The sequence below is a fragment of the Portunus trituberculatus genome, chromosome 41 (genome assembly GCF_017591435.1).
Source record: "Portunus trituberculatus isolate SZX2019 chromosome 41, ASM1759143v1, whole genome shotgun sequence".
In the NCBI taxonomy this organism is placed as follows: domain Eukaryota; kingdom Metazoa; phylum Arthropoda; class Malacostraca; order Decapoda; family Portunidae; genus Portunus; species Portunus trituberculatus.
In genome coordinates, this window is record NC_059295.1 from 41,832,218 (window position 1) to 41,848,954 (window position 16,737).

Genomic DNA, 16,737 nt, shown 5'->3' on the forward strand with positions numbered 1-16,737 from the left:
AGTGCTAAAGATCAGAGCAGAAACTAATGAAGGAAAAAGAGGCACTACATAGTGGTGTACGTACCACCTAAGACAAATGCATGGTCAGTACAGGAATATGAAGAAATGATAAGTGATACAGGAACATGTCTGGAAGAAATGTTGGGTGGCTGTGAACGAACTATAATGATGGGAGATTTTAATTGTAAAGAGGTGTGTTGGGAGGACTGGTCAATGGAAGGATCAGAGACAACATGGGGAAATACACTATTGACACTGGCAATGGAAAATGTGTTAACTCAGTGGGTCAAAGAAGATACTAGGTTTGGAGGAGAGGGAGCATCGTCAAGACTGGACTTGGTCTTTAGTACAGAGCCAATGGTCATTGAGGAGATGAGGGTGGAGTGCCCTTTAGCAAAGAGTGATCATGCAGTTTTGGAGTTCAAGGTGATAGATGAAGAGAAATCTAGAAGAAATGAAGAATATAAAGTGGGAAGATGGAATTATGCCAAGACAGATTTTGGAAACCTAAAGAAATTCTTTCAAGAGACAAATTGGATGAAATTCAAGAGTGCTAAGGAGCAAATGAAAAGTGGAAGGAATTTATAAAAATATACAAAGAAGGTGAGAAAAATTTGTACCAATAAGACAACATAGAGAAGTTGGAAAGCAGGACTGGTTTAACGATAGATGTGAAAAGGCTAGAACAAGAAAAGAGGATGCATGGAAGAGGTGGAGAAGGAAAAGACGGATTAAGCAGTGGGAAAGTTACAAAAGAGCAAGAAATGAATATGTGTTGATTAGAAGAGAAGAAAGAAAGAAACAAGAAAAGGATATAATTGATAAATGTAAAGACCAACCAAGGCTTTTTACAGACATGTGAACAACAACATCAAAAATAGAGAAAGTATTGAAAGTTTAGAAGTAAATGGAGTATGCAGTGAAGATCCCAGGAAATGGCAGAGGCTATGAATGGATGCTTTCGGAAGGTATTCACAAAGGAGACTGCTTTTGACAAACCACTGGTAATGGAACAGAAAGGGATTATGAAGGAGTTTCAAGTAACTGTGGAGGAGATCAAGAACATGATGGGGAGTTTAGAAGTGAGAAAAGCTGTGGGACCTGATGGGGTATCAGGATGGATTTTAAGAGAATGCAGGAGCAATTGGCAGAAAAAGTTTGTGAAGTAATTGATGCCTCATTAAGGGAAGGTGTAGTGCCCCAAGACTGGAAAAGAGCTAACATTGTCCCAATCTATAAATCAGGTAACAAGAGAGACCCATTGAACTATAGACCAGTGTCACTTACAAGTGTGGTAGCTAAGATGTGTGAGAGGGTGGTGAAGACTAGATGGACAGACTTCTTGGAGAAAAATGACATACTTTGTGAGTGTCAATTTGGTTTTAGAAAAGGGCGTTCATGCACGACAAACCTGATATGTTACTATTCGAGGGTGATAGATGTAATACAGGAAAGAGATGGTTGGGCTGATGGAATATATCTGGATTTAAAAAAGGCCTTTGATAAGGTACCACACCAGAGACTGATCTGGAAACTTGAAATGGTAGGAGGAGTGCATGGCAGTTTACTAAAATGGATGGAAGACTTTTGGTAGGAAGAGAAATGAGAACAATAATTAAGGACAGACCATCAGAATGGGGATTGGTGGAGAGTGGAGTTCCACAGGGATCAGTGTTGGCACCAGTAATGTTCGCAGTCTACATAAATGACATGGTGGATGGGGTGTCCAGTTATGTGAGCCTATTTGCAGACGATGCAAAATTGTTAAGAAAAGTGAGATGTGACAAAGATTGCGAACTACTCCAGGAAGACTTGGACAGAATATGGAAATGGAGCTGTACATGGCAAATGGAGTTCAACACGACAAAATGCAAGAAAATAGAGTTTGGCAAGAGTGAAAGAAGAATCAGGAGTATGTACAAGATAGGAAATGAAGACATAAAACCAGTCATGAAGAAAAAGACCTTGGGGTGACAATTACCAATGACCTATCGCCAGAGAGACATATAAACAAAATAATTGGAGAAGTATTGAACTTATTGAGGAACATAAGAGTGGCGTTCGTATATCTAGATGAAGAAATGATGAAGAAAATAATTACTGCAATGATAAGACCGAGGCTTGAATATGCAACAATACAGTGGGCTCGAACTTAAAGAAACACATAAGGAAACTAGAGAAAGTACAGAGGGCTGCAACAAAATGGTGCCTGACTTAAGAGATTTGACTTATGAAGACAGACTGAAAAGAATGCAACTTCCAACCCTGGAAAACAGAAGAGAAAGGGGAGACCTGATAGCAATATACAGAGTGATGATTGGCATGGAAAAATGGATAGGGAAGATCTGTGTATGTGGAATGGAAGAATGTCGAGAGGGCATGGGAAAAACTAAAATGGCCACTTATAGGAGAGATGTGAAAAATATAGCTTCCCTCATAGAAGGGTGGAAGCATGGAATAGTTTAGACGTGGAAGTGGTCAACGCAAGGAATATTCATGATTTTAAGAAAAAGCTGGACATTAATAGATATGGAGACGGGACAACACGAGCATAGCTCTTTTCCGTATGTTACAATTAGGTAAATACAATTAGGTAAATACACACACACACACACACACACACACACACACACACACACACACAGAGAAACCAAAACAATTTACATAAGAAATGGGAGGCTAAAGAAGTGGTGGATAAAACAGACGGAATAGGCATTACATGGAAGAACGAGACTAGGAATGGAATAAAAGTGACTTACATGAACATAGATGGATTTCTGTCTAAGAGGCTAGAATGTATGGATTACCTAAGAAATAACAAACCGGACATAATGTGTGTAGTGGAAACAAAGCTAAGGCCCGAAATAAAGCTAGACTGGTTTGTTGTAAAACACTACAAAGTATGGAGAAATGATAGAAAAATAAAGGAGGTGGTGGTATAATGGTTCTTACTAAGGAAGATCTGATAGTGAAGGAGGTGAACTATAGTAAGAGAAATGAGGAAGTGATAAGTATGCTTATAACAGATGGCAAGAGGGACATTAATATTATAACAGTATACATACCACCCAGAACCAGTGCTTGGGAATATGAACAGTACCAAATGTTGATGAGAAATACTCTAGATAGAATGAAGCAAGAACTCAACAGAAAGGATAGAGTGATGATAGTTGGAGACTTTAATTGCAAAGAAATAGTGTGGGAAGACTACAAAGTGGTGAGTGGGCAGAAGAATTGTTAAAGGTAGCAACAAACAACTTGATGGCACAGTGGGTGAGATCACCAACAAGGTGCAGGGGACAAGATGTTGCAGCAAGGTTGGATTTGGTATTTACTAGGGGAATCTCTCTAAAAGAGGAAATTGAACATGAAAGTCCCTTGGGGAAATCATGATGTCCTAAGTTTTGAGCTGGATACAGAATTAAGCATGAATAAGATTGTAGAATGCAGGGAGGAAAAATTAAATTATACTATGGCAAATTATAACCATATAAGGGAGTTCTTTAATGAAATTGACTGGTCCGTGGTATACCAGGAAAGAGATATGCAACTGAAGTACGATAAATTTATGGATTTATATAACTCTGCTGTGAAAAAGTTTGTGCCATATTACAGGAAGGGGACTTTAAATAATAAACAGTGGTTTAATAGAAGTTGTGAAGAAGCAAAAAAGAACAAAGAAAAGGCATGGAAGAAACTTAAGAAAACAGTGATGTATTATCAAGAGAAGTCTACAAAACAGCAAGGAATAGATATGTTGAAGTAAGGAGAACAGCACAGAAGGAATATGAACAGAGGGTGGTGGAAAACTGTGATAGTGACCCAAAATGTTTTACAAATTCATAAATGGAAAACTAAATAAAAGGGAGGCAATAGAAAAGGTAAAAACAGGAAGAAGTATATGAAGATGCTGGAGATATAGCTGAAATTTTGAACGACAACTTTTGCAAAGTGTTTACAAAGGAGGAGCATTTTATGGGAGGAAGGCCTACGGAAATAAAGCAAATGCAGGACATCATGGTTACTAAGGAAGATGTAAGGAAAATTATAAGCAATCTGGATATTAATAAATCAATGGGGCCTGATGGCATATCTGGGAGGTTGCTAAATGAATGTAAGGATCAATTGTTGAACCCCATATTTGATATTGTGGAAACCTCCATACGAACAGGATTAGTCCCGAAAGAGTGGAAAAGAGCTGACATTGTGCCTATATATAAGAATGGTAGTAGAATGGAACCGCTAAATTATAGACCAGTATCGTTGACTAGTATATTGTGCAAGGTATGTGAAGAAGTAATTAAAGCTAAGTGGAGTGAGTATCTAGAAAGTGAAAACATTCTGAGTGAAAGGCAGTTTGGTTTCAGAAAAGGAAGATCGTGTGTATCCAATTTATTATGTTTTTATTCAAGAGTGACTGACATACTACAACATAGAGAGGGATGGGTGGATGCTATCTACCTGGACTTGAGAAAGGCCTTTGATAAAGTACCACACAATAGACTGATGTGGAAACTAAAGATGATTGGAGGAGTAAATGATAAACTAGCAAAATGGATGGAAAATTACTTAATGGGAAGAGAAATGAGAACAGTGGTGAGAGGAAGGAAGTCCGAGTGGAAGAAGGTAACCAGTGGAGTTCCACAAGGGTCAGTGCTGGGTCCCATCATGTTTTTGATTTATGTTAATGATATGCCAGTAGGAATTGACAGTTATATGAACATGTTTGCGGACGATACTAAAATTATGAGGAGAGTAAAGAATGTGGAAGATTGTAACAAGTTACAGGAAGATCTTGATAAAATATATGAGTGGAGTAAGGAGTGGCAGATGGAATTTAATATAGACAAGACCCATGTTATGAAAATGGGAAGAAGTAGATACAGACCAAACTGGGATTACAGGCTGGGTGATGAGAAAATTAAAGAGACCAATGAGGAGAAAGACTTAGGAGTAACCGTGCAAAACACTTTGTCACCGGAGAAACACATTAACAAGATTTTTTGGAAAACATACAACATGCTTCAAAATATTGGCCTTGCATTCCACTACCTAGATGAAGGAATGATGAAGAAGATATTATGTACCTTAATAAGACCCCAGCTAGAATATGCAGCATGTGTCTGGTCACTGCATATGAAGAAAAATGTGAAGAAGGTAGAAAGGGTACAAAGGCTGGCAACAAGGATGGTACCAGGACTCAGGGAGTTAGACTATGAGGAAAGACTGAGGAAGCTGGGGCTGACCACATTAGAAGAGAGAAGAACAAGAGGAGACATGATAACTATGTATAAATTGGTGAGCAAGATTGACATACTGGATAGAGAGTTGATAAAGGTGACCATAAGTAATTATCTCCGAGGACATGTAAAGAAGCTAATAAAGGACATCTGTCTAAATGACGTGAGAAAATAAAGTTTCCCGCATCGTAGCATTGATAAGTGGAATAAACTGAGCAGTCATGTCGTTGACGCGGTGTGTGTCAATCAGATGAAAGAGAGATATGACAGGAATGGACAAGGAGACAGGACACAGAGAGCTTAGCTCGGGCCCTGTAATACACAAATAGATAAATACAAATAGGTAAATACACACACACACACTCACATACATGCTTATTATAACACACTGTATTATAATGATAATGATTAATAAGAAAAATCATTGGAAAAGTAATTTTGAAAAAAAGTTCACTCCAGCTACATAATAAACAGAAGAAACCATATTTACTTTTTTTATTGGTATAATATATAAATGTTTTACCCTTGATATAGTAAAGTTGACCCCTCTGTTGGAATAATGATTTCTTATGGGTGATATTTCTAGCATCTCCATAATAGTGCTAAACAATGCATCTTCATTTTGTTTTCAATGTAAAATTATTAAAAAAATTGGTGAGAGTGCACCATAGGAAATTCTGCCAGTTATTTCATTGATGCTTAGGAAATTCTGTCAGTTATTTCATTGATGCTACCTAGATATTTGAAGATTGTAAATACCATATTAGTAATAACAGTCATCAAAGAAAAAGAAAAAAAAAAAAAGGCACCTTAGACAACTGTAGGTTACGTTGTATATAACCATCCTCTTGGTGCTGCTGCTCTTGTAAATTCCTTACTTTGAGTGCAAGATCACCAAAAGAAAATGCCCTGCCCTTATCAGGCCAATATTTGCAGCATTTCTCCTGAAAAAAAAAAAGTTCTCTTACACATAAGCATTTAAAAAAAAATACTGTCAGTTATCAAGATCAGTCAATGAAAATTTAGAGGAATGAAATTAATTTTTATCCAGACTTAAAACAATATCATGCACAAACACTTTTTATATTGTATTGAGCTTATTAATGATGTAAGACAGTGGGACAGTGTTTAGCTCATATGCACCATCCCTACTGAAATATTTAGTCTAAGCAATATGATCTGAAATTATTAGTATGTACAGTAATATCATACTAATATGATCCTATTTCTTGGTGATAAATTTTTTGTGTAATTTTCTTATGCATATAGTATTTTCATTTACTTATGCATATGAACTTCAACAGGTGGGTGAACTGTATTGCAACATTTTTTATCTTTTATGTTAAGGTCATGGAATATGGAACCTGTATGTTATGATGTGAATGTTTATAACATTCACATCAGCTGGAAAGGAAGAGATAATACAATGAAACCTCAGTTCATGAATGCCCCTGAGCATGAGCAAATTGGTTGATAAATAAAAAATAAAAAAAAATTTCTCTTAGTCCACAAACAGAGTTGCTGGTTTTGGTGCCAGATGGCATTGCACTGAAGCATCAGTTGTTCTCATAGTATTACACAGTAAGCAGTTTTTATGGTTCTGTTCTTTTTTTTTTTTTTTTTTTTTTTTTTTTTTATTGCATTAAATTGGCCCTCATTTAACATGAAAAGAGTAAATAATGGAAAATAAACTTCAAATGTTGTAGATGTCATTTGATAGAATTTGTAAATAGTAGAAACATATATATACATGGTTTTTGAAGTTGGGAAACAGTATACATAGTACCAAAAGTGATTGAGAGAGAGAGAGAGAGAGAGAGAGAGAGATATGACTAAAGTAGCAAATGCAGGATGATTTACCAACGGAAATACTTGTAAGCATGATATATGGAGATATGTATTATAAGACCCCACTACAGTAATCTGTATGAATATGCAGCATGCAGGAGCATCTGCAGGGGGCAGCAAGAGGGGACATTTGCCTCACTTGAAATTTATGGAAGATAAAAAAAAAAAAAAAATGCAAGGAAAATACAAAATTAATAAAAAAAAAAATTTTGAGAAAAATTTATAAAATTGATCCCCCTTGCATTTTTTTGCGGACATCCATGGCAGTGTGTACGCATGTTGCATGTATTTATGTATAATGTTGATAATCATGCATTTGCATATATGCACATGCAACTATATATACTTTAGTAGTTCTGGAATTGAGTACATAGTTATAACTTCATGTTTACAGAACATTCATAGAATACTTAAAGGTTTATTTTATTTATAAATTTCATGATAATCAGAAAGCCCAGAGGCAGTGACATATTTATAGTTCACAGGGGAGTGAATGGTTGGATCTTGACTTGGACATGCTGGTCAGTAAACAATGGATAGCTGTGTGATGGATTCATTTTGTCATTACACTGTGTTTCACTATAAAAAAAACTTTACTGTATTCCATAAAGTAAACCTTTAGAGAGAGGATTTATTCATGGACACACATTGTGAAAATGACATTTTGGTGGAATTTTTTGTTAATTAATTCTTGTATTTTTTTTTATTTAGTTAGCTAGATTAACTGGTTGGTGATTATTACAGTTAAACATTCATTTCCTTATATTTACATGTCTAAGAATATTTTTGCATATTTTGCATCATTATCCTAAGCCTATTGAAGACTGATATAACCATAATAATATCAGTACCAGTAAAATTGACACTTTCACTTTCATATTAGTGGTTACCTGCAGGCAAAAAAAAAAAAAAAAAAAAAAAAGACAAAGAGAATATGGATAAATATGACCTCACCTTGTTTCTTTCAAAACACTGGGTAACCATAACAATGACATAGACATTCTTCTCCCACACCATGCGCCAAAAGTCTGCCACAGTGTTGGCCAGTGGCCCTTGACAAGCAATGAACTCCCTGGCCACTGAGTATCCCTGCCAACAAACATATCATATTAATGGTGGAAAATATAGAATATATATATATATATATATATATATATATATATATATATATATATATATATATATATATATATATATATATATATATATAATATATGTGTATATATATATATATATATATATATATATATATATATATATATATATATATATATATATATATATATATATATATATATATATATATATATATATATATATATATATATATATATATATATATATATATATATATATATATATATATATAAGTAAAAGAGATACCTGTGAATTGAAGTGTGAAAGGAAAGTATATCAAATTAGTGATCTAACTATCTATTTGTCTTTCTCTGTAATATTTTCAAGCGTGCATGAGAGCTCTATTTCTTTTTCATATGCTTCCTTTGCTTGCTTAACTCCTCCCCATATTAATACCTGTTTCATACATGCAATTTTTGTCTTATCTTTCCCTTTTCCAATTTGCCTTCTATTAGGACATCTGAAACAGTGGACCTAAATGCCAAGGCAATACTGGAGGAATAGGTCAGGATACAGAAGGATTATGATAGGAACTTGGTGCATAGATGGAATGGTTTAATAGACAACAATTACCAGTATTCCCTTATATGAATTTCTTTTTTATTCAATCCAAGTAATTTGTATAATTTTATTTTCATTCAGACTAAAGTTTTCCTCTTTGTTTATCTATCTGATTTTAGTAATTTGCAACCATAAATACTGATTTTCTCATCCCACCTTACATGTATGGCTTTCTTGAAAAAATCTAACATTCAGAACCAAGTTCATCTTCACATCATCTTATTCACTTTATCACTTTATTTTTTGTTTCCATTACTTTCAATTTTCACTTTATTCAAACATCCATTTAACATTTTACTTACAGCTCTTTACAATAGCATCTATATAATCATCAAACCATTAAAAGGACATTGTACATTCATGCCACAGCCTTACTCAAATAGGAAACCACTCACTTACGCTATTTCCTATTCTAGAATGTACTCAAACATTTTTACTTTTCTCTGCTGGATCATTACAGTCTCAAACATTCCATAACTTTTCTGTACTAACTGTCTAAATTTTACTTATTTTTACATAGCTGTCTGATCCAGGCATTCCCTCTCTCTTCTAAAAAACACATTGACTATCATAAATCATTCTCACTTTATTTTCTTCATTCACAAAACTGATGAGGTCATTATCTCTAAAACATTCTCTACATTCATATTCATCATCCTTACTTTCATCAAAGAGAGTCGTACCTGCATTCACCTAGTCAATCAGCATTATGAAAGGTACTTACATGGACATAAGATGCATTGATGAAATCACTGCCAATGATATTTGGATATTCCTTTAACACCACTCGTGTCTCATCAACTTGAGAAGGAAGAGAAAATATTTATTGATAAACACAAGCACACACACACAGGAGACAGGATAAGGAAATGGTATATAAAAGACAAGGAAGAGAAAAAAATGGAGCAAGTTTAACTAAAAATGATAAGAACAAGAGATTAAAAACTATGTATATGAACATAGATGGGGTTTTATCAAGTAAATTAGAATTAAGAGATTACATAAAGAAAGAAGAACCGGATTTTGTATGCCTGGTTAAAACAAAATTAAATGAGGCAATAAAAATAGACATGGATAATATGTATAATATATGGAGGAGAGACAGAGTGGGTAAATGAAGAGGAGGAGTCATGATGATGTTAAGGAAAGAGATGGTAAACCAAGTGGAGTGTGGGGAAGGAAAAGCAGAAGTACTGTGTATTAAGATACATATTAATAAAAAAGAGTTAACAATCACTGAAACATATGTGCCACCAAAAACAAATTCATGGACCAATCAAGAATATAAAGACATGATAGATGACACAATAAGGAGTTTAACGAGAATCATTAAAGAAAGGAGAAAAGTGATATTAGTAGGAGACTGTGGACTGGGAAAATTAAGAAAGTGGTATGGGCGAAGAAGCCTGGGGAGAAAGATTCCTGAATCTAATGATAGATAATATGATGGACCAAAGAGTAAAGGAAAACACAAGATTTACAGGAAACGATGAGTCGGCGAGATTGGACTTGCTTTTTACAAGGGGTATACAAATGAACGATAATATAAAATATAAGTGCTCATTGGGAAAGAGTGACCATGTAATATTAGAAATGGATATAGAAGAGGGAAAGGAAGACAGAGACGAATCATACAAAGGAGACCGATTAAATTACAGAAAGGCTGATATTCAGAACCTCAAGAACTATTTCAAAAATGTTAACTAGGAGGAGATGGAAAACTCAGAGAGGGTGCAAGAGAAATATAACTTAGTTTTGGAGATATACAAAACAGGAGTCAGGGAATATGTCCCGAAATATAGACCTTTAGAAGAAGGGAAGAAAGATTGGTTTAACGCAAGGTGTGCTAGAGATAGAGATGGAGAGATGGAGCATGGAAAAGGTCGAGGAGAAATAGAAATCCAGAAAATAAGAAAAACTTCAAGGCAGTGAGAAATGAATATGCTAAGGTGAGGAAAGAAGAGGAAAGGAACTATGAAAAGGACATTATCGAAAAATGTAAGGAGCAAACAAAATGTTCTACAGATTCATAAATGGAAGAATAAGGTAAAAAGAAAAAATAGAAAGGTTAAAAGGGGAGAACGGGATGGTGGAAAACCCAAAAAGTATGGCAGAACCATTAAATAGTAAATTTCAGGTCTTTTTTTCACAGGGTAATAGAGAGACTGTCTATATGAAAGAGATTAAAGTAACCAAGCTTGAAATAAAAGAGTTAATGAAGGAATTGGATGAAGAGAAGGCAATGGGACTGGATGAAGTCTAAGGCAAAATAATAAAAGAATGTAGGGAAGAACTAGCAAGTCCTATATACATCATAAAATGCTCAATAGAAAATGGAACAGTACCAGTAGAATGGAAAAGAGCTAAGGTGGTTCCCATATATAAGAGCGGAAGGAAGGAAGAAGCTTTAAACTATAGACCGGTATCACTAACTAGTGTAACATGCAAGATTTGTGAAAGACTAATAAAGAAACAATGGATCGAGTTCCTTCAACACAAATTATTATCAAGTAGCCAATTTGGTTTTAGAAAAGGTAGCTCATGTGTAACAAATTTACCGAGTTTCTACTCTAAAATAGTTGATAGAATACAAGAGAGAGAGGGATGGGTTGACTGTATTTATTTGGATTTAAAAAGGGAGTTTGATAAAGTACCACATGCAAGATTACTGTGGAAGTTAGAGGAGAAGGGTGACTCAAAAGGAAGCACATTGAGATGGATGGAAAATTATTTGAGGGGAGAGAAATAAGGACAGTAGTTAAAGATAGGAAGTCCAAGTGGAAAGCAGTAGAAAGCGGAGTGTCACAGGGGTCAGCATTGGCGCCAATACTTTTTCTCATATATATAAACGACATGCCAGAGGGAGTGAACAGCTAAATAAATCTGTTTACGGATGATGTGAAACTGTGCAGAGTTATAAAGCAAAAGAGTATTGTGAAATACTGCAGGAAGACCTAAATAAGATCTGGAAATGGAGTAAAAGTGGGAGATGGAATTCAATGTGGACAAAAGCCATGTCACGGAAATGGGAAAGAGTGAAAGACGACCAGTGGGAATCTATAAGATGGAAGATGAAGTAGAACTAGAAAAAGTAAAAAAGGAAAAGGACTTGGGAGTGACAATGGAAGAAAACAATCAATGCCATATTGATAGAATTTTCAGAGAGACATAATTTGCTAAGGAATATTGGATTAGCATTTCACTACATTGACAAAGAAATAATGAAGAAATTGATAAGTACTAAAATAAGACCCAGATTGGAATATGCAGGAGTTGTGTGAACCCCCCTTAAAAAGAAACACATAAAGAAATTGGAGAGGCTACAAAAAATGGCTATAAGAATGGATCTAAAATTTAAACAGATGACATATGAGGAGAGACTAAAAGCTATGGTTCTACCAACCCTGGAACAGAGAAGAGAGAGAGGGGATCTGATACAAGTTTATATTGATTAACAGAATGGATCAAGTGGATAATGAGAAACTAATCCTGAGAGAAGAATATGACATTAGAAGCACAAGATCGCATAGTAAGAAACTGAGGAATGGAAGATGTCTGAGAGATGTTAGAAAATATAGTTTCCCACAAAGATGTGTTGAGACTTGGAACAGTTTGAGTGAGGAAATGGTGTCAGCAACGAGTGTGCATACTAGTTTTTAAGTAAAACTGGATAAGTGTAGATATGGAGACAGGGCCACATGAACATAAAGCCCAAGTCCTGTAAAACTACAACTAGGTAAATAACACACACACACACACACACACACACACACACACACACACACACACACACATGTGTCGTCGCAGCGTCAACATCGCCAAGGAAGCTCCCAGCAGCCTAATGTTTTTGCGGGGGGAGGAGAATTTTGGTTCTCGTGCTGTCCCAGATTGATAGTGAATTTGTAGTGTTGCAATGAGCAGTTTGATGAGAGATTGAGGAAGAATTGAAAGAAGTGGTGAATTGGGTATCTGGTGGCGGTTTGTTTTGATTTACCCAAGATGGCCGACTCAGCTGATCTGCCTAGTGTACGACCGAAAAGGAGAGATTTGGATACAAGCCCAGGTATTCTGAAATGGTTCTTTGACACACCAGGGCAGGATGGACATGGAGGAGGAGGAGGATTATGTGGGATGTTGTAAGTGACCTGTATAGGTGAATTTTGGTATTGGAGGAGAATAATAGAGAGACTGAACGTGAAAGGGAGGGGTGGAGGAAGAAATATGAAGAGTTGGAAGGAAAGAGGAAGGAAGAATTGGAACAGTGGAGTAAAAAATATGATGCCTTGAGGTTAAGAGTACAGGAATGCAACGTCGTAGTGAGAGAAAATGAAAAAAAAGTAGAACAACAAGGTGTCTGGAGTAAGAGAAAAGATGAGAAAGCAGCGAATCTAAGAGAAATAATGAATAGTCAGTTAAAGGAAAAGGAAGAGGTGATGAAAAGGACAGTGGTCAAAGCAATAAAGGAAAAAGAAGAATTGGTTAGAAACACTGTTGAGAAAAAGAGATGTGTTATGGTATTTGGGGTTAAAGAAGATAAGACACCAATGAGGCAAGAACAAGAAAAGAAGGAGAAAGATGTGGCGGGTAAACTGGTGGGAGTTGCTACTAACGAGGCTGATGAGTACCAAGGTGAAATCGAGGAGGTTTCAAGGATTGGAAGATATGAAGAGGGCAAAGCCAGGCCAATGAGAATCAAGTTTAAATCTCAGGCACCAGCAGAGGTAGTTTTGAATGGTTCATGGAGGCTTGGAAAGCAGGAGGATTATAAGGATATATGGATAAGGAGAGACATGAACGCAGAGGAAAGAAATAAGACCAGTGGCTAATGGAAGCAGGCAAAGGAAAAAAACTAATCATGATTAGAGGAGAGGAAGAAGTTTTACTGGAGAGTCAGGGATATGAAACTAATAAAGTGGATGATTGGGAAAATAGGAGAACTGGAGAAACTAAAAATGGCATACACTAATGTGAATAGGTTACAGTCTGCTCTGGTAGAAATAAATGACTATCTTAGGGTAGAGAGGCCTGACATGATGGGAATAACTGAAACTAAATTTACTGAAGTCATTGAGGAGAATAAAATAAGTGAAGGTGAATACAACATATGGGTAAGAAATAGAGCAGAAAAGCAGGGAGGAGGTGTGATGTTATTGGTGGAAATAAGATCTTGTTGCCTATGAACTGAGGAATGACTATGGGTTAGCTGAGGTGGTGTGTGGAGGAGGTGTTACATGAGACTTTGTTGTGGTATATGCTTCCCCCCAAACCAATTCATGGAATAGAGAGGAATATAAAAAGGAAGATGGAGGACACAAAAAGGTGGATAGAGTGTAGTGCCGGGGATTGTAGGTTAAGGTAGAATAAGTTGGAACAAATTATTATGTTGAAATAATGTATTATTCTATAATTTCGTCATCTGGTGCAAGGGACGCACATCGAGGCATACATACAGATGGACAAAAATGGTTGAAGCAGGCAGGGATGGGTAATCAATTCGTGTTAAGCGTAGGTTCATTATTTACAAAGAAGTCATTAGCTGATTGCTAGAATTTTTCACCTTCTTATCTGGGGAAATAAATATCCTATTCCATCCTACCAGCCAATTAGAGTAAAAGCTTAATCTCATACTGTAATATCCACCATCAATACATCATTCGGCTATTGTTGAGTGGAGATGGGAGAGACTCGCGAGCGAGTTTCCCACGGTTCGCCAGTCCCGTCTCGTCTCCCTTCCAAGCAGGTGAGTGTTCCAACTCAGAGTAGTTATTATTAATATAACAGTGTTTTCTGGTTATTATTCTGATTATTATTAATGCTATCATAATATTTATCCAACGAAATAGTCAGTCCCATCTCGTCTCCCTTCCAAGCAGAGCGAAGAGGAAGTTAAACTAAAGAAAAGTCTGTCTGTGTGTGCCTCCCAATCTGTTTTTGGTTGTTCAAGGCTAGAATTATGAGAGTAGAGTTGTCGAGGATCAGTGTGCTTAGTTCCTAATTTCTCAGGCTGTGAGATACGGTGTTAATTCTATTGTAATCAGAGGTGAAGACCCCTGGCTCCCTCCTGAAGTTTACGATCAGTGTAAGAAGGTGGTGTCAGGAGCTAGTGCTATAATTTGTGTTTTATTGTGATGCACCAGAAAAATACTTCTCGTGCTGTTTCATGAAAGAAATCAATCTCTCAAGGTGAGCTAACTGTAACCCCAGAACCCGCATCCCCCTCTTTTAAAGTTCAAAAGTGTCGTCAGGAAGAACAGAAAAAAGAAAGAAATCCAGTGCCAAAGATTAGTGACTCGATTGTGGCCCCCCATCGTGGAGTGGGAGTCACACACTGCGCTACCATAAAGACAAGTACTTAAATTCCGTGTATTCATTGGGGTTCCACAAAGTTTACTTATTTGTTTATCAGTTCTCCAATTAAATTTTCAACTTAAATATTCAATCTTGTTGTTTCTTTTCACATTTTTAATAATTTTGAAGCTAAAGAGGGCGAGTCAGCCCGACAGTTGTGAGTGTTGTGAGTGTGTGTGTGTGTGTGTGTGTGTGTGTGTGTGTGTGTGTGTGTGTGTGTGTGTGTGGTGTGTGTGTGGTGAGGAGCGTTACATTGGTGGCTTTACGGTGGGATTACAGTTGTTCTGGTTTACCTGGAGTGTGTTTCTTTCACGAACAATGTGGAAAATTGCCTTAGTAGGACACAGCCAGATTCCAAAAAGTTTTGAGTTCCCAAACACTGAAATTAAAATTTTTTGTGCCCCCGGAGCTAGAGCCAGCAATTTTTTTTCAAGATTTTCGAATGAACAAGGTTTTAGAATGGGAACATAACCTGACAATTCTTTGGCTTGGTAGTAATGAGACATGTCGATGCTAATCCTGTAGAAATTTTCAACCACATCAAAGAAATCTACCAAGAAATTGAGACTAACTGCCAGTCTAAAGTGTACATCTGCCAAATTGAACCTAGAATTCGTGCCAGAAACATTCCTGCCGAGGATTACAAGAAAATTCAAACTGGAGTAAATAACAAGATCAGATGATCACTAAAAACACCCAACATTCATTTCAATAACTTTGTGTTTGTAGAAGAATTGAGTGGTGATGGAGTGCATTGGAGTGAGGCTGGCAGAGTGAGAGTTGAATCAAAATTTAAGAAGGTGATTAAAAGATTCATTGGGCAAGACGAGGATGATGAGTGAGGAGTAGTGACTGCCAGGACATAGGAGCCTGAAGAATACCCCTGTATCACAGGTTTACGAGGATAGAGCCTCTACCCAGAACTTACGTAATCTACGCTTCACCACAACCCGTCGTGAACATGGATGATCAATTCACACCTTCCCAGTGGGAATCAAATTCTTTGGAAAAAATTGAGGAAACTAAATTTAACCCTTCCATGTCCAGTCCAGAAAAACCAGATGAAAATGTAGATGATGCCAGTATTTTGGAACAGGAGTTAGACAGGCTTAGAAACATTGTGTCGAAGCAAGACCAACTATTGCAACAAATAAGTGCTCATTTACCTACTCCTCAGAGTCAAGTAACATCAACCAAACCCCGTGATATTCCTATCTTAGAACTACACCATTTATAAGGACTCAATGCCACTACTCAACTCCAAATTTTCTTTGAACTTGTTGAACAATGTAGTGAAATAGATATTAGAAGAATGCAAATAGCAAAAAGGAGAGTAGGTTCAGAGATAGCAGCTCTCATTCACAACCATCAAATCTTTTACAACTGTAACACTTGGAAAAAAATTAAATCTCTCCTGAATGATCAGTTTAATAAAGAAGCTAATTTTGATATAGCCTGGCAGGACATTAACTCTGAATTTTATGATTGGTCTGAGTCACCACAAGCTTTGGTCAATAATTTCATATGTAATTATGCCATTTTAGAAACTCAATTTGCCACTGAGAAACTTCCTGATAGGGACAAGATAATCAAAAGAAAACTA

General features: G+C 36.3%; 1 protein-coding gene across 4 annotated transcripts in view; it reads right to left on the reverse strand.

Moving 5' to 3' along the window:
* The window catches only part of LOC123516455 (receptor-type tyrosine-protein phosphatase C-like), a 173,339-nt gene that overhangs the window by 49,731 nt on the left and 106,871 nt on the right, over positions 1-16,737 (reverse strand). For all 4 annotated transcript variants that reach the window (XM_045275757.1, XM_045275756.1, XM_045275755.1 and 1 more), the window contains 3 exons: positions 9,511-9,587; positions 8,043-8,177; positions 6,050-6,184 (listed from right to left, as the gene is read on the reverse strand). In XM_045275757.1, coding sequence (XP_045131692.1) covers positions 6,050-6,184; positions 8,043-8,177; positions 9,511-9,587 — 347 coding nt within the window. The remainder of the gene's footprint in view (positions 1-6,049; positions 6,185-8,042; positions 8,178-9,510; positions 9,588-16,737) is intronic.